We start from the raw sequence: 22,647 nt of genomic DNA, 5'->3' as shown, positions 1-22,647 counted from the left end.
GCGGAAGTGGGGAGGGTGAGAGATCACGAGAGCGGAAGTGGAGAGAGAAGAAACAATGGAATTGCAAATGACATGCTACGGGTTGGGATTTAGAATTATGAGTGTATTATAGGTTTAAAATGTTAATGGATTTGGTTCAATATCCAGTTTTTAAATTCTTTTGGATCCAAACAATAAAATTGAGCTAAATACCTTATTTAAAATGAAATACTTGTTACCAAAAAGGCTGTTAATTTTAAGGCCCTGTTTGGCAACAAAAAAAAGTGGCTTATCTAAGAGCTTGTGGCTTATTGAGTTGGTCAATAAGCTAGTAGAGCTGTTTGGTGACAAAAAATAAGAGGAGATTATTTTGGAGATTGTGGCTTTTGCAAGTAGCTTTTGAAAAGCTATCTCAAGTAGCGTTTGGGATTGAGAAGAAGCTGTCAATTATAATTCTTCCGTTTTTGCCCCTTTAAATAGGCCAACCGAACCCAAAAAAAAACCCTCTTTCTTTTCCAGCGTGAAAAACCTTCTGCCGTCGATTCTTCTTCTCTATTTCGCTCTTTGATCCGCCTAGGAGAAGAAGGGTTTGGATTCTTGCTCCCTGCTCAAATTCAACTAATTTACTGATTGTGAGTTTCCTTCTCGATCTATTTTTCGATTTGTTTTTGTTCATTAGGTTAGGGTTCTGTTCCTTTGATGTTTGATTGTTGTGGGGATGATGGCATGCGATTTGGATTTGGTTGGTACTTTAATTTTCTGTATTATCGTTGTTTCTAGATCTAGCCATGTCTAGCATTAGCCAATTCCTAGGAAATACTAATTAATAGAAACCTTACTAATGCAATAAAATACTATGATCCGCCTTAACCTGAGAAAATTTATAACAATGATGCACAGAATTATAACTTTGATTTATCTTCTAGTATAAATCATCTTGCTTCATAAATTCTTGTGTTAATTGGAGTCAATGTGTGATTTCAGGCACTGAACACATTGCAGTAATTTTGTTCTATGAAAATAGAATTGTTCATAGAGTATTGTCCATGTTTACATAGTTTGCAAGTACATGGGTTTCTGAAAGCAGTACACCAGCAGAATTATAAGGAAGAAAGCTTCCGTAGTATTATGCAGGCAAGAAAAATACCAACAAGGGAAAATTTTATAATACGTGCATGGTCCTAATTCATGTAGCATAGTAATATCATATCCATCCAGTGTCTTGCACTAGGCGAGTTGATCTTTTGTGAAAATAAAATTATATCAAGCTAATTGTAGACATTGTAGTGCTATGGGAGACAATTTCTTGTGTAAATGACATTACAGTAAAGTAATAATATTTGTATTATGCTAATATGCTAGCTTTGATTGTCTTATGTCATTGTTCGCTAATACAGAATTCATCTCCACTCATGTGTTTTATATTCATGTGTTTTTTTTATATTATAGATGGAATCAAGTAATGATAATGTGGACAATCAGAAAAACAAAGGTACTGATGATGCGGAGGGAAAGACATTTAACTGGACAAATGATTTCATGATTGTATTATTGGAGCTATGTTTGGCATTCGTTGCTAAGAATGGCCGCAATCAACTATTCAAATGTCGGAAAGTTAATAATTATAGAAGTTTAAAAAACAAGTATGATCAAATGAAGAGAGATTGGAGAATTTGGAAAGGTTTGAAGCAATCTGAAACTGGCCTAGGTTGTGATTACATAACTGGAAAGCTTGATTGTTCCAATGAGTGGTGGGAGATAAAAATCAAGGTTAGTTGTTTTCTCACATAGTCATAATTGGTAAATTAAAGAAAAGTTAATATTTTGTTTGATTTAATATTTTATGATATTGTGTAGGAAAAACCTGAAGCTAAAAAATTTCGTAACAAAGGGGTACCATGCGCCATTGAAGAGCTATGGGATCAGCTATACTCGGATGTAGTAGCTAACGGGTTAGAATGCGTTACTCCCGGCATGAATCCTTCAAGTGTGGTTGTGAATGATGTACAATCTGGAAATGTTGAGAGGGTTCAAGCAGGTGTTGAAGAAGAGGAAACCAATAGTGAAGAGAGAGTACTTGGTGAGTATGAGGATTCTCAAGATCATGTTTACTCAGAATATAGTCAATACTCATCTCACTTGGAAAACCTAGAAAGAAGTGAGGGTACTTTTTGGCATGAGTTTTCAAATGAAGTGCTTAATGCTGATAATCAACAACCTAACCAAAGCCAAGGTGTTACCCAAGTACCAACTAGTGATAGGAGGACTTCTAAAGAACCACAAAAAACTGCCACAAAAACAGTGAATTCTGTGCCAATGAAGCGTAAAAGGAGACAATCTACAGGATCAGCAATGATGAACCATCATCTTGAAAACATGGTTGCATTTTGTGGTCGTGCAGTCCAAGCACTTGAGTCAGATGCTAGTGCTCCTGATAGTGTGACAAATACTCAAACACCAGTGAATTGTGCTGTAATGGTGATGAATGTTCTTAAAAATATGGATGGGTTGGAAAATGGTAGTGCTTTGTGGTGTTATGCTGTTTATTTACTTGAGGATGCTATGAGAAGGGATTTTTTCTTTGCTATGGAGGATGATGCTTCTAGGTTGGCTTGGTTAAAGTTTATGTATGATATGAAGGACAAGTAAACGTTTGAACTATTATTTATTTGTTTAATTAGGTGTGGTAATTTTAGATATTTCAGCCGTTGTTTGTGTTTTATTAAGTGTTGAAGTTGTGTTTAATTTGGTTGCATGAATTCTTAATCTTATGGTTGTATGGACTGTTAAACTTTGTGGTTGTGTTTAATTTGCATTTTACCTTGTTTAGACTTATCTTCATTTTTTTAAACTAATCATTGTTTAGGTGTATTATGGATATGAAGAAAAGGAGGAAGAAAAAGCAGAGAATATTTTGGCTTATAACTGCATGTACAACAAGTGCTATAGCTACATATTACTACAAATACATTTACAAAGAACCATGCATGACTTCACATCAAAGAGGGGAAGATTGGATGAGAGAAATTCTAAATGGACATCCTATTCGATGTGTGAATGCCTTTAGAATGGAATCAAGAGTATTTTTGCTACTATGTGAAGAGTTACAATCCAAATATGGATTAACACCTAGTAGGAACATGACAGTGGTTGAAAAAGTGGGTATATTTGTTTATACTATTGCATTGGGTCTCTCTAATAGAGATGTTTGTGAGCGATTTCAACGTTCTGGTGAGACTATTAGTAGAACCATTACCCAAGTTTTAGAAGCGATTTGTGGTAGAAATAAAGGTTATATGGGTCTTGCACGGGATGTTATACAACCAAAGGATCGAAACTTTCAATTCATACCACCTCAAATCGCCAATGATACAAGATACATGCCTTATTTTAAGGTAAACATTATTGTAATTGATACTTAATTTGTAAATTTTGATACGTACCATTATTATAATGATGAAGTTTAAATTATAGGATTGTATTGGATGCATTGATGGTACTCATGTGGCAGCATGTATTCCCGAGGCTGATCAATTGCGTTATAGAGGGAGAAAAGACATCCCCACTTTCAATGTCATGGCTGTGTGTGACTTTGATATGTGTTTTACATTTTTGTCTGTTGGGTGGGAAGGATCAGCACATGATACACGTGTTTTTCTTCATGCGATTAACACGCCAACAATGAATTTTCCTCATCCTCTACAAGGTTTGTTTTTATTTTTTGTTTAAATTTATTTACTCCAATATATTATAGTCATAATATTTCCTTCATTTAATCTCACTTTTCTTAAATTTTAATATAGGTCGATATTATTTGGTTGATAAAGGATATCCGGATAGACTGGGATATTTAGTACCGTATCCCAAAATAAGGTACCATCAATCGCAGTTTCAAAGAGAGGCGCCAACCAATGCTAAAGAAACTTTTAATCGTGCGCATTCATCTCTTCGTAGTTGTATTGAGAGGTCATTTGGAGTCTTGAAGAAAAGATGGAAGATTCTTCACCAAATGCCACAGTATAGTGTGAAGACCCAAATTGATATTGTTATGGCCGCATTTGCATTGCATAATTATATTCGCATTAACTCAGTCGATGATCCGTTGTTTACAGTGTTAGAACAACAACCAAATTATGTACCCGAAGATGAAACTCAAGATGAACTCGAGGATCCTGATGAGAATAGTAATTCTTCAAGAGGGACAACTTCTGAAATGAGGGAAGTTCGTGATAACATTGCTCGCTTATTATGGGAGTCAATGTGATAATTGCCTACAGTATTAGATGTCGTATTTACTGTTTTCTTTCAATTGACCTCTCAATGTTTGTGTATTTCTCATAATGTTTTCCCTTATTATGTGATGATGGTTATTGTTTTTATCACGTGCATTGCATGTGCAATCTAACTAGTAAATAAATAAATAAATGAGTGTTGAGTAATTCTAATTTTATATCAATAATATTGCATGTTCTTTTTAGTCATTTACAAATTTAAGTTAGTTATACAGCTACTTTTGCCAAACAGCTCTACTTTAATCAGCTAGCTACACAGCTATAAGCTTTCAGCTACAATTTCACAGCTTTCAGCTAACTTAACAGCTTTCAGCTATAATCTCGTAGCTTTCAGCTAGTTTTGCCCAAATCCAAAGCTCATTTCCCCAAAAAGCAACCCCTACTTGAAATTTTTCTCTTGATCGTAATCGACCAGGCCCAAACTAGGACTGGCCCTTGGGCTTTTTCCTTTCTCTAAAGCCCGCATTTTGCCCTAGCCTCCATCGTCTCTCTCCCACTCCGCTTCATAAATTTCATTTAATTTCCCCGCTTCCTCTCTTTTTCCTCCACTGCGGCCGCCATCGTCGCCGCTTCCCGGAGATAATCACCGATTAAAGGAGGAGAACAAGTCTACGATCACGAAAATGGCGCTGGCCTTCGATGAGTATGGCCGCCCCTTCATAATAATGAAGGAGCAAGATCAGAAGACGAGGCTTCGTGGCCTCGACGCCCAGAAATCCAACATCGCCGCTGGCGTCGCCGTATCTCGAATCCTACGCACTTCTCTTGGCCCTAAGGGCATGGACAAGATGATGCAGAGCCCCGACGGCGATCTCATCATCAGTGAGTACTAACTGCTGCTAGTTTTAGTTCCTAACCTAATTTTGTTAGTCTTATACTGATTAAACTGTGTTCTGTAAATCTTAGCTCAGTAGATCTTTGCTAAGGGGAAAAAAAGAAGGTTTTGATGCTGTTTACTGTGTGGGTTTGAGTTAGGGTTTTGTTTTTCAGTTTTCTGCTGATCTGCAGTGATAAGAGATTGTATTAGTATAAGTTTGTTCTCTTTTAAGATTAGTTAGATGCATGAGATCTGTCTTCTTGTTTGTTGCTAAAGGTGAAAAGTCCTTTCTTTTTTTTAAGGACTTGAGGTAGGGTTTACTCCAACGTCTACTGATCACTAATAAGTGATAACTTTGTATGCACGAATGTTTCATTTTGATAACATTTTGTTTTAGAGTGGTCTGAAAAATGCATGACTTTGGATGGTAAAAGCAGTTGTTTCTGTGGTTTAATTATCACAGAGGAACTTGTTCTTGAAATGTAAAAAAAGATTGAGTAGTGATAACTAGGCTCCTTCCTCAAACTAGCCCCACATTAAGCGAGAGAAAATGTTAGGCTCATTCTCTTCATTTTTTAATCAAAATCAACGACTCATCAAAGGATCCCACATTTATCTTGTAGTGTGGGGGTAGTTTTTAAGGGAGTAATCTAGTTAGCATTATTCAAAAACTTCCTGTGATTTGCTTAATGTTGTTATAGTTTGCATTGAAAGAGAATCTGATTTATGGATTATTCCGTAGATTGACTAGAAAATCTCCCCAACCCTCACCCCCCCCTCTTTTAGTGGATTCAAGTGAAAATGTAGACAAATAAAATAGCTGGGGGGGGGGGACAAACATGATATTGGTTGCTAGGGTCTTAGATATTTTCAGTTGCATATTTGGCACCTTGCTGAAAGAAGTACTTATGCATTTCAAGGTTTTGAAAAGTGCAAAAAACCTCGCTTAAGCGTTCTTGGCGTTATTAACTCGAAAAGCGCTTTAAAATGCGTAAAAGTTCTTTAAAGTGTGTAAAAGTCCTTAAAAGCACTTTCGGTGCTTTTACCGAGCTTCAACAAAAGTGAATTTTGGGCTTTTGGGCTGCATTTTTGTACCTGACGAAACCTGACTTGTTCTTATAATTTAAGCTCTGTGATTCCCCCATTTACTGCCGAACCCCAAAACCCTAGAGCCCCAGATCCTACCTCCTCTGTTCACCGGATTGTACACCTACCCTCCTCCATCCACTGTCTCGATGAAGCTCAGCTTCTCTTCCACCGCCATCGTTGACCATAGCCTCCAGCAGCTCCTTAACAAAGCTTCACTAGCTTCTCCCTCTGTCGCCTTCAGCCCTCAACTACAACAGCTCCTCGATGAAGCTCCTTTACCACTGTTTCCCTCATTACAACCCTTTTTACCGCCTGCAGCAGCTTCTCAACGAGGTTCCTCCACCGCTGATTTTCTCAACTGGACCGGTTTCTTACTTAGCTCTGTTTACGTTTTGAACGGCTTAAGCCCCAAAAAGCATAAGCAGTGTACTGCTTCGTTTTGCTTTCCACAACCTTGATGCATTTACTTTTTTTTATTATTGATGTCTAAACTAAAAGCAGTTTGTACTGTGGATGAGTTCATGAGTCATAAAAAACCATAATCAACGCACATCTACTTTGAACTATAATTAGTTGATTTTTTCTGAATCAATCATTTACCTGTCAAACTGAAGTTTTAATTGACATTATGAATTTGGAGATGAAATAAACAAATGTTTTAAGTATCAACTTGGCCACTGAAATGACAAGAATGTTTCATTTTGTGTTCCACAAAACAGAGAATGGAATACCAGTTAGATGAGAATGTGACTACTGGTGATCGATGTGAGTAAGTTGAGGCCCAGTCCACCCAGATAAGCTAGGTTGCTTAGAAGGAACAATAAATTTAAGGAAAAAGATATTTTGATTAGAGAAAGGAATAACCAGTTAGATGAGCATATACCTTCTATCTGAACATGTTTTTTTTTTTTCAATTTTATAGCTATTGATGGAGGTTTGACACAGTCTGGTGCTTCTGCATATATCCATTTATTTTTAAGTTGTATGAGATGGATCATAGTTAGCATGTGAAACAACTGTAGTTATAATTGGATCACATTCAAGATGTTGATTGCTTATTATTCTTTCTTTTGCTGCCCATCATGTAGTTGTACAGTCCAAAGACCACGCGTAATATTTTTATAATCACTGTTCTGTTGGGCTGACTCCTTAATCCCTGCATGAAACTGACTGCTTGACCTTGTATTCACAGCGAACGATGGGGCAACAATCTTGGAACAGATGGATGTGGACAATCAGATTGCAAAGCTGATGGTGGAGCTATCCCGAAGTCAAGATTATGAAATTGGCGATGGCACAACTGGTGTTGTCGTTCTTGCTGGCTCACTTTTAGAGCAGGCAGAGAAGCTTTTAGAACGCGGCATTCATCCTATTAGGATTGCTGAAGGCTATGAGCTGGCATCCAGGATAGTCGTTGATCATCTTGAGGGTATTTCGCAAAAGTTTGAGTTCAGTGTTAACAATATGGAGTCCTTAGTGAAGACCTGCATGACAACATTGTCATCCAAAATGTAAGTCTCTCTTTTGATATTTGTTTACCAATGTGGGTTATGCGCACACTGTAAATTTGTAATTCCATCCATAGGAGATGCTTTCCATTTATTTTTGCTGCGGTAAGATTTTTCCACAGAATGTGTGTATAGTGTGGACATACATATATGTATCCATACATTTACATATATACACGTGTGTATATGGGTATATATACGTCTATATATGTATGTATGTGTGTATACATACATGTATACATGTGCACATGCATATACATACATACATACATATACCTATGCATACATAAATACATATGCTTTTTTGCTTTATGATTTCCTCTCATTTCCATACTCTTTAAGGATGCGTATGACTAATGTCATGGATATACTACTTTATAGTAGTGTATGTAATTGATCAATTTTCATCCTTGAGTCAAGAAGGAACTTCTGTATTTTCATGTTTTCTAGGATTCAACAATTGCAAAGCAGTTTAGGAAGTCCTAGAGCATGATTTAGTACATACAATCGAAACCTGCAGATGCACCATGTGAATTAGTTCGAAAATAAGGCTATGACCTAAGACAATGTATTTTCCTACACCTTTAAGGAATATTTCTTTTTGACATAATCCTCTGCAAGCATATCTTTCCCATTACTAATAGAAGTTTGTAAGTCTATATGAATATTTAATTGTCTCCACACATCTTCCAAAATAATACCTTTTGGCGTAATTGGTTCATGGAAGGATTGTATTGATCTAGACTTTGTTTTAATATTTGTCGAATATATCTATCCAACCCTTCATTTTCAAGCAAATGATTCTCAATTTCTTGCTTTGTGTCAAAATTATATAGCTTCTAAAATCTTGGTCTTATGCTTTCTGTTGGTAAGAGATCACATTGTTGTGAAAAGTATGTGTGTATACATATATATATACACACACACACATACACACATATAATATATATATATTTATTTATATATACATACATACAATACACACACACACACACATACACACACATACATATAAACATACATACATACATACATATATATTTACATACATATATACGTACATATATATATGTTTACATGTGTGTCTATATATATAAGTATATATATGTTTGTATATATATATATGTGTGTGTGTGTCTATATATATGTACATATTTGTGTGTGTCTATGTATACACACACATATAGAGCAATATGGAGGAACTCGGAACCAAGCACAAGTTTTTGTGCTTGGTAGTGAGGTGGCTCATTCCCATCCACTCATTCAAATGGGGGCCACATTCACATGGATTGGAGAGTGACGAGAATGAGACACCCGCTACCAAGAACAAAACTTGGTGTGTGTCTATATATATGCATATATAGACACACACGTGTGTGTGTATATATATATATAAACACGCACACACATATACACATATATAGACCCACACATATACATATGTATGTATATATGAAATGAATGTATACATACACATATACACCTGTATATGTATGAATACATACACATATATATGCCTATATGTATGTATGTATACATACACATATATACGTATATGTGTGTGTGTATATATGCGTGTGTATACACACACACACATAATATATATATATATATATGTATAATAATAATAATAATAATAATAATAATAATAATAATAATAATAATAATAATAATAATAATAATATAATACGCACACGCACACCCACCCACCCACCGGGCCTGCCCTCGGGCGCGCGTGTGTGCGCGCGCGCACACACACATATTTAACCATTGATGCATATGGCCCTGATAAGAGATTAGAAAACAAGGAAAGGAGAACAGCACAATGGAGAAAGGTAGTATAGAACTGGTTGTGGCTATTAGTTTCTCATAGCTTGTCTTTTGGAACTCGTATTTATTTTCTTGGAAATTAAATGGATGTTGGTATTCAAAGCCAAAACTGGTCCTTGAGCTGTAAGCTTTGAATTTGAAAGTTTTCATTTACTTGCGTTCAAATTATGCATCATTTTTAAACCTGACAGGCTGACACCTATTACATATCTTTTCCAAAATAATAAAATAAAATAAAAATTGTAGCACCCTTGTAGCTGTTTACAATGATCTGGTAGCATATTTTTAACTGTTGAGTCGTCCAAAAACTGAAGCATAAACAGTTTACGCGTGACCAAATTTCTGTCAAATTAAGCCATATGTTATAATGTATCTATGAGACATGAACTGAGCTTGAAGAGATGCGTTTTACTAAAAATAGTTGTCAAGTGAACTTACTAAAAATTGACATGATAGTGATACACTTGCAAGTTACAGAAGTAATACATACAAATCATTCACACAAGCACTGAGGGTACAAACTAGGCAGGAACTTATCATAACCCACTGAAACTGGCTGATGCACTAGTAGAGAGGAAAAAAAAATAATGGATCGTACCTGAAATTGCTAAAAATTTCCATTAATCGCAGTGTTTTTTTTTCTTTTTTCTTGGCGGCGCCGGGGGGGACGTTGGGGCGGAACAAAAGCTCTATGACCTTTGTTTTATGTGGACATTATTTTGCTATTACATGGGAAATAAACATCTGTGTGGGATCTCACTAAACCTTTTTATTGTATATGCTTTAATTATAAAATATTTTCCTATCTTTTTGTGTAATAGAAAATGATTATGTTGTTAAATGCAGTGTTAACCGTTGCAAGCGCAGTCTAGCTGAGATTGCTGTTAAAGCAGTTCTAGCTGTTGCAGATTTAGAGAGGAAAGATGTTAATTTGGATTTGATTAAGGTAGAAGGGAAGGTAGGAGGGAAATTGGAAGATACCGAGCTCGTTCATGGAATTATTGTCGACAAGGATATGAGCCACCCACAGATGCCAAAACGGATTGAAAATGCTAAAATTGCTATATTGACTTGCCCATTCGAGCCACCGAAGCCCAAGACAAAACATAAGGTTGACATTGACACTGTGGAGAAGTTCCAGACCTTGCGCCATCAGGAGCAGAAATATTTTGATGACATGGTTCAGAAATGCAAGGTAAAATTTACTAGATTTAAAGCAGTATCGTTTAGATTATTTTGATTACCTTCTCAAAGCCAAGTTTCATGCTGCCCTGATAAGGCTTATACTTTTGTCATTCTCTGAACTAAATTGCATTTATAAGCCATTGTTTTAGATATTTATGTATCAAATTGAACTTTGTTGTAAAATCTGAATTAAAGTAATGTTATGGGATAATGCTTTATGTTAATTTGAGTAAAACAACTATTCTCCTAAGTAAACTTTTGTGGCATGATTTCATGTATACTGCACAGAAATATTTTGATGACATGGTTCAGAAACGCAAGGTAAAATTTACTTGATTTAAAGCAGTATCGTTTAGATTATTTTGATTACCTTCTCAAAGCCAAGTTTCACGCTGCCCTGATAAGGCTTATACTTTTGTCATTCTCTGAACTAAATTGCATTTATAAGCATTGTTTTAGATATTTATGTATCAAATTGAACTTTGTTGTAAAATCTGAATTAAAGTAATGTTATTGGATAATGCTTTATGTTAATTTGAGTAAAACAACTATTCTCCTAAGTAAACTTTTGTGGCATGATTTCATGTATACTGCTAAATGACTGATGTGATTCTCTGTCAGTAGTCTAAAGTTATTTTCTAATTTCATTTGAGAGAGTTGCATTGAACATTTTATTCAACATTAAATCTTTTATTATAACGGCTCTAAATGATGTCAAGCTCTTCTAAGTTGCCATTTCCATTGTGATTTCAACCTCTTTAGTGTATTTTTTACATTTTTCAGAGCCCTCATCCTTAAAATTTGGAAATAATGCTCTGCTCTTTCATGTAATAATTTGGAATGTATTAGTTGATCTTTGGCTATATTTGTGTCTCAGTGCTGAATGTAATTCCTATATGCTAGATTTACCTCTTGTCTAGATGCTTTGCTTCAAGGTTGCGGAGAATTCCTTGTTGGATGCACTAGCTTAAACTTCCATCCACTTACTAAAATTGGCTGTGGTTAAAGGGTCAACTTACTTAAATTAGTAGTTTGGCACTAGTTTGGCAATGGTTTGAGGGTTGATGTCATGCCAACAGTCCACATAGCCTTGTGGTCCGATTGACTCTGGACGGCAGAAAACTTATTGATTATGTATGTTATTTTATTAGTATTCATTATGCGTCATGCCCGTGGCCCGCAAGGCTGTTGGTGCAATGTAAGCCCTAGGACTCAGTGCAACATGTTGTTGCGCTCAGACCACAGCCAAAATGACTAGCCATTATTACACTTGACTCCCATGATCCACCTTATATACCCATCCATACTTGTAAATTTCCGATGTGGGAGACAAGTAAATGGGGTATCACATTGTGATGTGCTTTGTTTTGCAAAGTAGACTTGATTAGTTTCATCAACATATTTTTTCTCTTTTTAAGATGTTGAAACAATCACAATAAGAGCAACACGAGAAATTTTATATATTTTACAATGTCAATAATTCCTTCTGTGTTTAGAGAAATTTTATATATTTTACAATGTAAATAATTCATTCTGTGTTTAGTGAATATATCTAGGTGACAACATAACACCTATAACCTGTAAACAGGTGATAGTTTGCATTTTAAAGTTTTTAGATAATTAACGATGAATATCTTAAAATTCTTAGAAAGCAACAAAGCCAAGATGAGTAACTGATGAAAAAAAAATAACTAAGGAAGCTAGTAAAAGAAAAGAAAAAAAAAGTTAATAATAGGTGGCACTTGGCATTTTTTTAGATAATTAGCAATGAATATCTTAAAATTCTTTGAAAGCAACAAAGCCAGAATGAGTAACTGATAAAAATAATAAGCTAGTAAAAGAAAAAGAACAGTTAACAACAGGTGACAGTTGGCATTTTTAAGTTCTTAGATAATTAGCAATGAATCTCTTAAAATTTTTAGAAAGCAATGAACCGAGTAATGAATAAAAACAAGAAGCTAGTAAAAGAAAAAGAACAGTTAATAACTAGTCCAGTAGCAAATAAGAATAAAATACTATAAATTTTTGCAGCCTCTTAAGAATGATAGCCGTTAGAGATGGCTTATGTGACACAGAGACTGCATTGACCATATATCATTATACGGATCATGTGATTGTATGGAGCCACACAATAGACTGGAGGATAAATGTGCAACTTTTCTGCATAGCATATCTGCATAATCTTATATGACCCAGCTATGGCCCATTTATGATGATTGGTAGGATATCCATGTCTTACAAAACATAACTGAATTATCTGTGTTCTCCTTGACGAACTTTTGAAGCCTTGTATATAGTATGACTATGTAGCCTAAATGTCTGTTTGGTTCTCAGGATGTTGGTGCAACCCTAGTTATTTGTCAATGGGGTTTTGATGATGAAGCTAATCATTTGTTGATGCATCGTAATTTGCCCGCTGTTAGGTGGGTTGGTGGTGTTGAATTGGAATTGATTGCTATTGCCACAGGTATGTCTCTGCACCTAATTGTATGTGAAAAATAGGTTGTTCAACTTTGGTTCTTATGATTTGGCTTTTCTTCAGGTGGACGTATCGTTCCAAGATTTCAAGAACTTACACCTGAAAAACTTGGAAAGGTATGCTATAATTCGGTACACTTGCTAGGTCCATGACATGAGTGTTGTATTGCTGAACAATTTTCCTGATGCTTTATTCTATTTACATCTCTCAGTATACCATCAATAATATGTCAATTGGTTTTACTAGGCTTTCTATGAAGTTCATATAAATTTTAATTTTTGATAAATGCTATGAATGCATGATAACTATATAATCCATAGTTACACAGTACACGATTCGTAGTGGATCACAGTACAAATTCGAGTACGCAGTTCGCTACTTAGAAAATTTGGATAAAAATGGATTCGTTAGGGGGTAGCTTGCTTCGGTACGCAAGTTCGGTTAGTGGTACGTTGTAAATTATTTTAGGGTGTGCGTAAAGTTTTCCAAAGTATATGGTAGAAAACTAGAAAGCTAATTATAAATTTTAATATTTTTTCATACGAAATACTTAAATACTTCTTTTTGATGGAGTTTGTTTCTTTTTTCTATTTTTTTCACAGAGCTCGTTTTAGGATCATGGTTTCATGTTATATTTAATTAGCATATGTGTTTAGTTACATAAAGTCATCGGCTCGTACACTCTATTGTGTGTCTCCATTCACTTAATTGCACATGTTGCATTGCATCTTGTGCACGTGCACTTAAAGAGACTTTGCATCTAGCATACTTGTAAGTGATACGCTAATTTTGGGGAACCAGTTCGTGTATTGGAGGGAATTGGTTTGTAAATGTACCGGGAATCAGTTCGCAAGAAATGTACGACGGTTTGAAAGGGGCGGGGGTGGTCCGGCGAATTGCACAACGATGCTATAATCTTCGGGGGACAAGGCTTTAACGGAAGCAGTAAGCTAAACTAGTAGGGTATGTCGTAATTTTCTGATCTAGGTTATGGTTTTGGATACAAACTTGAAGAGAGAAATAATTGAAGTTTAGTATATGCATGATTGAACTCATATTGAAGAGATGATGCAAATGCAGCTGGTAGTTCTGGGATTAATGACTTTCGGGTTAGACTGACTGGTTATATTTGCTTGTCAGCGACAATGAACTTTTCTCATTTATAACAAGTGGCCAGAATGGTCCTAGTATTTAAAGGGCTATAACTGGCAATTGTGGTAATATAGGACACTCACGTACTCAACTGATACTTCAGTTCAGGTTAGGATAGGACATCTGAGTTGCTTCTTCTCCAGCCCTACTTTCTGTTCCTCGTCTGGATCCTGAACACCAGATGTGTGGAAACACAAGAGGAGAGGGAAATATAACCAGAAGGTATGCTGGTGTTTATCTTTGACATTGGATAGAACACCACTATATCGATAAATTAATTTTGAACAAGTTGGTTTGAGAATTCAGGTTTTAAGTCCACTAAATAGGGTGTTTAGCTAGACGAGGATGGGAGAAAATTTGGTTCCCTTCCTTTCCAAGGGTTTATGCTAGTTAACGGGAGAGGGCAAAAACTAATTTGTCTTATTGGAAGATAAAATAGGAAAGTGCAGAAAAGAGAAGGCATAACAGTAATATTGTGATATATTTATAGTAGTTTTTATTATCTCTTTCGTTCTTTACATTAAATACTTTACATTAAGTATTCCATTATTATTTTGGACATTTTGTCCCCAATTTGCAATCTCATCCTTGACTTCTGAACTTTCAGATAGGAAAGTACTTTGTTAAGTTAAATATTCTCTCCCCTACGTGCTGAAGGTCATCCCCCTATTTTCAAGGCTTGTCTTTACTCAAAACAAACATCCACAGTGGGTGGAAGTGCTCCACTTTTGCATTTCGACTCTCATTCCCATACAACCAATGAACCGAATACCCTCAAATGAAAGTTCTTTTATAAATGGTAACTGGGTTCATGACCCATAACCTACAGTCTTATCTGTAGTTGCCTAGGACTAAAAGTAACCTAATCCAATCACATATCCGCATCTCCACAAATGTGCTTTTTAACTTCATGCATAGTATATGGAAGCAAATGCTGTCATGCTTTGGTCATCCACATTCATTATTGTTTCAGCCTTCAGGAAACTACTTGAAAAACATCCTAGTACATTCTCACCCTACCCTAACTTGTACAAATCAAACTTATTGTCTTTTTCTAGTCTATCAAACTCACTGTCATGTAATTTTTATTCATGTTTTTTATGTTGAAGATTAACAAGCTGTATCACTAACTTTTTAGTGATATTTAGTCTTACAGTATCTGTTTTCAGCCAAATTTTCTCTGTTCTCACAAATGTGGATATTAAGTTAGATTCCGTGCAATATCCATATGTCATATCCTCGCAAATGCAACTGGATGATATCTATATGTTTGATATCAGCTTCATTTAAGCTCTTTCCTCTTAAACATGCCCCAGAGAGTAGACAGTTTTCTTAAATTATAGGAAACTGCAGCGGAAGTCATGGGAACTGGTTCAGAAACTAAGGAGAATACCTAGTATTGTGGACATACCCACTCAAAACTGTGTTCCTGGCCCAGTTCTTCTCTAAACCAGATCTGAATTGAACTGGTTTTTTTTCTTGTTTTTTTTGGTTTTTTTTTGTGTGTGTGTGGGTGGGGGTGGGGGGTGGGGGAGTTGCTTGTCCAAAGAAAAACTAGTTTTATGGTCAAGTTTTGCCAAACAAGAAATAGCCCAAAACTGAGCCAGTTTAAGTCCTGGCCCAGTTTCAAGGGATTGCCAAACACACTGTAAAAGATGCTGTGAGAACCTTAGGTTAACCTATTCCAATGTTTTGGAAAACCTGTTCTTATTCTCTTTGTATATATAATGTTAAAGTACCTGCAATTTTTTTAAAGGTTGACTTGTATACATACTAGGTATGCTTTAGTTCGGATCTTTTCTTAAAGTTTGTATCTTGGTCTTATGTATTGTTATTTTCCTGAAAGATTCTCATGAATTTAACGTCCACACCAGTTATTTCTAGAATTCTGTTAAGGTTTAGGTTTTTTTGATGAAATCTGTACTATATTCACAAATTTGTTCTCATGACATTTTAAATAGAGCTTCCTGCTTCCCTTTCCTTTCCATTCTGTTTTTTGTTCCCAAATTTTTTTGTTTCTGTAATCTGTGTCGTGCAAATTTGCTATAGCCATACTTGTAATCATAGTTGCATGGAGCCCAGTTCGTTTCGGTTCGCGGGATGGGTACGGGAGTATTGTATGCCACTCATTGGGAATCGGGTATGAGGAGGTAGGCTTATATTGTTTGCCAGGGAACGTTGTACGTTTTAGGTTCGGTTCTTAAAGGTTGAGATCAGAGGTTTTGCAAGAGGCAAATTTAAGAAATATGTCAGCTGATATCAATAAAAAAAACCTTGAGAATCATGTTGCAATTAGGGCGTGCATATTTTATTTGTTTAATTTCTCACTTTTTTTGGTGCTTAAAAGAGTTATTATTGTTCAAAATTTTAATTGGTGAATTCTAAATCAGTTTGCGCAAGTTGGTGAATCAGGTCGTGTTCGACTGTGAATCGGGGACGATTGAACCGGGGTCGTGGTTTGCTATATCGTCCCACATTCCGGACTTGTATGCTTGTAATACACACACACACCCACCCACCCCCACACCCACCCACCCATGCTCACCCAAACCCACCTTATTTACGTGTACACATATGTAACATCTTTATATGTCTAGATACTGTTATGAGATGTAGATGATTATTCCTTATGTGTACACATATGTAACATCTTTGTATGTCTAGATTCTCTTTTGAGATGTATATGATTATTCTTTAATTGAATGCATCTATATTATGTTTTATGAATTGTTTATTGTGCATATATACAGGCTGGTCTGGTTAGAGAAAAATCTTTTGGAACTACAAAAGATAGAATGCTGTATATCGAGCAATGCGCAAATTCAAGGGCTGTAACAATATTTATTCGTGGTGGTACGTCTGTATAGCCTATTTCATTCTCTTTTCTAGTTGGTAGATATTGGAGATAATTTTCTTTATTTTCATTTTCTTTTCAGGGTTTCTCACTTTCTCTTGTGGAGCACTCATTGCTTTGCTGTAATATATAAGAATTAGTCTGGATGCTAGTGTATTCATTAGAGGGAGATATTAAATATACATCCTAACATGATTGAATATTTCCGGATAGTAGCAAATGAAATTGTTAACCAGGTTCATAGTATTAAATAGCCTTTACCTCTCTAGTGGAATCTCACTCACTATACACAAGAAAGATACAAGAAAAAGTTTGTATGTTCCCTTATTTCTGTAGTGAAGCCAGACCTGTTAATTAACTTGTTTTCCTGAACCTGAAAGTCACATTTAAATAAGTACCTTAGCTTGAACTCGTTGCATTTGAAAGTTTTTTGCTTAAAATTTTGTATCTATTCACTGGATTCTAGTTATGATTATATTTACCCCAACTTATTTTTTTTCCCTCCAACGTAAGTGCAAGGGTCAGGAAATTGCCCTATCATCTGATTCTAGAATCCAATACCATTTTAGTGGGTTAACGGAGGAGCAACTTCTAGAGGGAATGCTTTATCTCTATGCTTTGTTCTTAGCTCATCCTTTTCACCATTTGCTATTTTTGTACAATTGCAAATTACAGTTTGCACTAGAATAACTTGTGCAAAACATACTTGTTATAACTGATTATTGTTCCAGCATATCTTTGATTATGTTTGTCATCTGTTAGGATTTTTTTTACTTTAGTTCATATATCGAGGGATTATTTTCTTAGAATGTACTAGTTTCCTCAATATACACATTAGTTTAGTTCATATATCGAGGGATTATTTATCTAGTAGTTTCCTCAATATACACATTAGTTATGTAGAATGTTCTACCTTCCTGTAATCATTAATGATGTGCACGCTGGATGATTTCTTTATTGGTACACAGCCAATATTGATAGGACAACTAAGCAGGTAAATCAAATAGATAACTTTTGCATATTATTGTGTGATCTAGTTAGTTGGTATGATATCTTCTTTATTCTGCTAGTCAGTTCTTTCAAAGCTCAGTGCTCTGTGTATGAAGTGATTTCCAATAACTGTTCATATAGGAAGCGAAACTCTACCCCACATTAGTTGCTTACAGATCTATGTTTAGAGGTACTAGGTTTACAAAAAGCGACAGAACTGATACTGGCAAATATTGGGCAACACAAAAATCAGATTTTGACATATCCTTATGGAAGGACCCTTTTATTTGGATTCAGCTGTTACTTGCAGTTTCAACTAGCAACTTATTAGTTTTGGCTCAAAAATTGACCAAAACAAGTGGACGGAGGGGGGTGGGGGGTGCGGCGGGGGGGGAGCAACTTATTAGTTTTGGCTCAAAAATTGACCAAAACAAGTGGACGGAGGGGGGTGGGGGGTGCGGCGGGGGTGTTTGGGTTGCCAGACATGGATAAGCTGAAAGGAAGTAACGATTAAAAAAAAAACAACAACAAAAGAGGGTTTTCCAATATCAGATTTTTGAAATAAAATTTCTTACCATGTATCAGATTTTTCTGATATATACCCTCTCACATTGAATTCTTTAGGGCAGTCAATCTTCTCTTTGGCATAGGGCTTTTATTTGGCCCAAACTGCTGTTTGGTATGGCTAGTGGTTGTTCTCATCTGGATTCTTGGGTCATATTGAAGTTGCCTTGTGATTGGGTTTTTGTGACGCACACAAAGTAGTCTATGAGTTAGCTGGGCTAGATGAAAGTTATGAATTTTATGATTGAATCGCGGATGCCTCAATGTTATAGTTAACTTTCTACGTGGTCATGTTTTCCTGAACGCCATCTATAAATTTCAGAAATCATACTTGCAGCTGCAAATACAGTGGATTGTAAATCTTAGACATGTTTTTTTATTTGGGGGGTGTGCTTAGATGAGGAAGTTTGACAAGGGAAAAGTGGACAAGATGTGAGTTTGCCATTAATCCAAGAAGCCTTATCTGGGGGTAGTAAAAACAAATTTATTCATCATGCAGTTCATGCTTGTGCAGTTAGGAACATAGACAACTACATGAATCATACATGCAACTACAAAAAAATTAGATTTGCATTATGCACCATATCTTAAGTGGGTTCTGAGATCTGACAAGGAGCCATTTTAACTTGTTGGTGGCAAATTCTGTCTTCTGGTGATTGACTCGTTGTTAGTTATTAATTATTAGATGTTAACTTTTGTTTTGCTGATGATTTGACTTCTGATAAGGAAATTAATTAGCTATTTACACCATCTTGCTGAATATAACAATTGCTTGTTAGAATATATGTTTACAAAAATGTTAGTTCACATATCAGCTACTACAAATATGTTCACAGCTTAGGTGTGTGGACATTCTTTCATTTGCAAAGGATACCTTGGTAGTCACTTGCAGTTATTAGTTATGCATTTTTACTTTGTTTAGCAATAAATGGTATGCACCGAGAAAACCATGCACTGTATGTACAATGATAAATTCTCGACATTTTTTGGACTTTTTGATTGTTCCAGAATTTCATATTCAATTTTCTGAGTTATTTGCTATGTATCATTTGAAATACATCTGTTGTGTTCCTAGACATAGTGGTGGGTAGCAATGTGCTCTGATTGGTTTGGAAGATACTGGGGACATTTAGTAGCCAAATCCAAAAATTCTGGTGGCATTATGAGAGGATTAAAACTCATATATTGGATTCCAGTGGGGTCTAGATTTTGGGTTTTCAGGTGCAGATGAATTGTGAGCAGTTAAGACAGGTTTAGCATATGGCTTGTTATGTTAAAATAAAAATGTTTTAATTATAATACATATCATATTTTTGTCGTTCATTTAAAAAAATAAAAAGACGTACACACCTTAACCCCCCTACATGTATACTGATATGTTAGATGTAATCGTATTATACACAAACAAATAACATATGATATATGAATATATACATTTATTATTGAGGTTATGCAAGTTTGGTTTCGTGATACAGGGTATGATCCAGGCAGTTTTTTTGATGAAATTGAAAATTTCCTGCTGTTCAGGTATTGGTGGATTTTCCCATGTTTTTTAGAACTCGTAATTGCAGGATGCGTTCTGATAGGCTATGGTCCTTCCTGCCGAGTAATAATTTTTACACTCAATTTCCTGAGCAATGAGTAAAAGTTCAGAGTTGCTTAGAATGGCAGGGTACACTTGTGGAAGCCTACAATATATAGCAAAGGGATTAAAAATTGATGAAGCACCTATGCCTTAATTATCAAGTTGCAATTCTTTGCTGCTTGGACGTAGTAAGCTGCAGATATTTTCCCCGTTCACCTTATGGACAATCCTAGTAGGCACAGTATCTGAGAAATATGTAGCTGATAGGAGGATTTGGTATTTGTGCAAACAATGGATGAACAAGTTTTATTTGAAAAGTTTGCTTTTCTAAAATGCACTACTTATCTTAGCTAAACTAATTTGTCATATGAACTCAGAAAAATGTTGGTAATTGATCAGATTGTTTGCCCTTCCTGACTTAGGTAACAAAATGTTGATAGAGGAAACTAAGAGAAGCATCCATGATGCATTGTGTGTAGCAAGGAATTTGATCCGCAACAATTCTATTGTTTATGGTGGGGGTTCAGCTGAGATCTCTTCTTCAATTGCTGTGGAAGCCGCTGCGGATAAGTACCCTGGAGTTGAGCAGGTGAATACTTTTATAGCATTTTATTTAGAAAATGTCGAGTTTGAATTTTTGAACCTTAACTTCTTGAAACTTTTTTTCAGTATGCTATCAGGTCCTTTGCTGATGCTTTAGATGCCATTCCGATGGCCTTGGCAGAAAACAGTGGCCTGCAACCTATTGATTCTTTAACTGCTGTCAAAGCTCAGCAAATCAAGGTGAATATAATTACTCTGAAGTTTAACTGTGTGCTTACTGCGTGTTGAATGCTGAGGATTCCTTCAGGAACTCACAGCAGAATAGTTGGCGTTCTTGCAATTATTTTATTTGAGCTGATTGCTGGTCATTTGATCTGTTGCCCTAATTTTCTTTTGTCTGACGATTCATACATCTCTTTATTGGGTTTAGATTTCTTATACTGCGAAAAGGGCAAAATAGCACTTGCACCCTATTGTTTCATCTACTTTTAACTTATATACCCCCATTGTATTTGATAGCATGAAAATACCCTAAAGTTGTTAAAACTTGAACTTCTATACACTCACTTGTTTTTGGTAGTTTTTATATACCCTAAAGTTATTATGCCTTGCACATAGATACCTTAAAGTTTTTAAATTTGGCACTTAAATACCCTAAAGTTTTTAAAACTTGCACCTAAATACCTCAATTTTGCATAACTTAAGGGTATTTATGTGCAAGTTTTAAAAACTTTAGGGTATGTAATGCTAGTATAGGGTATTTAAGAGCCGCCAAAAAAGTGAGGATATATAGGTGCAATTTTAAAAAACTTTAGGGTATTTTTTTGCTACCAAATATAAGAGAGGGTGTATAAGTAAAAAGTAGATGAAACAATAGGGTATATAAGTGCTATTTAGCCTGAGGAAAGAAGATGTTAGGAAGTTTTCTAAAATCGAGGAAAGAACATAATATAGGAAAGACTTTTTGTTTAATATCTCTACTATCTAACATGGATGTCACAAGTAGAGTGTGAGTTTGAACACTAAAAAACAAACGTATACTATCGATCACGTTCGTAGGAATGCAAATTAATGTCTAGTACAAATTGTATGACAAATCATCTGACTTGATATGTTACTTATGACTTGGTAAGAACTTCAGGAATGGGCTATATTATAAGTATATACTACGATGGTGCTCACATTGTCAAATGGATTTTTGCTCATCCTTGCAGGATAAAAATCCATACTGTGGCATTGATTGCAATGATGTCGGGACCAATGACATGAAAGAGCAGAATGTATTCGAGACATTGATTGGAAAGCAGCAGCAGATATTACTGGCAACACAGGTTGTTAAAATGATCTTGAAGATCGATGATGTCATCAGCCCATCTGAGTACTGATCAATTTTTGTGAGTTTGTTGTGTGTTTTTATGTTTGAAGAAGCCTCTGCATTAGGATTTACAGAAAAAGTGTTGTGCCATTGTTTCTATGCTTAATTGTGGTATTACGCTGTCAGTTTCTTTTATTTTTCTTCTGTTCTCTTGCTCTTTCTTTCTTAGTTTTGTGGATGTTATGAAAACTTACAAAGTTAGAGCCTAGTTTTGTAACTTCTGTTGAATTTTGTTCGCCTATTCTGATTTCAGCTCGTGACAACTTCATCTTGAGTTTATTTGAAGAGTGTTTCGAGTTGATACTATTACAATAGATGATGCTAGAAGCCCGCCAAATGAGGTTGCTAAACCTATTCGTATCCGAGAAAATATCAGTAACTGTATCCGTTAGGATGTGGATATGT

At 35.5% G+C, this 22,647-nt stretch overlaps 3 protein-coding genes across 3 annotated transcripts; all 3 read left to right on the top strand.

Moving 5' to 3' along the window:
• LOC109820987 lies at positions 1,633-2,813 on the top strand. Its single transcript, XM_020387183.1, has 2 exons — positions 1,633-1,749; positions 1,837-2,813. Exons 1-2 carry the CDS (start codon positions 1,633-1,635, stop codon positions 2,626-2,628), a joined length of 909 nt encoding a protein of 302 aa, XP_020242772.1. The 3' UTR covers positions 2,629-2,813.
• On the top strand, positions 3,120-4,243 carry LOC109820986. The gene is made up of 3 exons (XM_020387182.1): positions 3,120-3,374; positions 3,454-3,685; positions 3,783-4,243. The coding sequence occupies exons 1-3, from the start codon at positions 3,120-3,122 to the stop codon at positions 4,241-4,243; spliced, it is 948 nt and encodes a 315-aa protein (XP_020242771.1).
• LOC109851519 (T-complex protein 1 subunit epsilon-like) lies at positions 4,764-22,510 on the top strand. The gene is made up of 9 exons (XM_020421701.1): positions 4,764-5,093; positions 7,370-7,688; positions 10,362-10,710; positions 13,035-13,167; positions 13,243-13,295; positions 17,082-17,184; positions 20,747-20,913; positions 20,994-21,107; positions 22,082-22,510. Exons 1-9 carry the CDS (start codon positions 4,895-4,897, stop codon positions 22,250-22,252), a joined length of 1,608 nt encoding a protein of 535 aa, XP_020277290.1. The 5' UTR covers positions 4,764-4,894; the 3' UTR covers positions 22,253-22,510.

Source organism: Asparagus officinalis, chromosome 8 (assembly GCF_001876935.1).
Source record: "Asparagus officinalis chromosome 8, Aspof.V1, whole genome shotgun sequence".
In the NCBI taxonomy this organism is placed as follows: Eukaryota; Viridiplantae; Streptophyta; class Magnoliopsida; order Asparagales; family Asparagaceae; genus Asparagus; species Asparagus officinalis.
The sequence above is the reverse complement of the archived record's forward strand: the minus strand, read 5'-3'. Positions and strand labels throughout refer to the sequence as shown.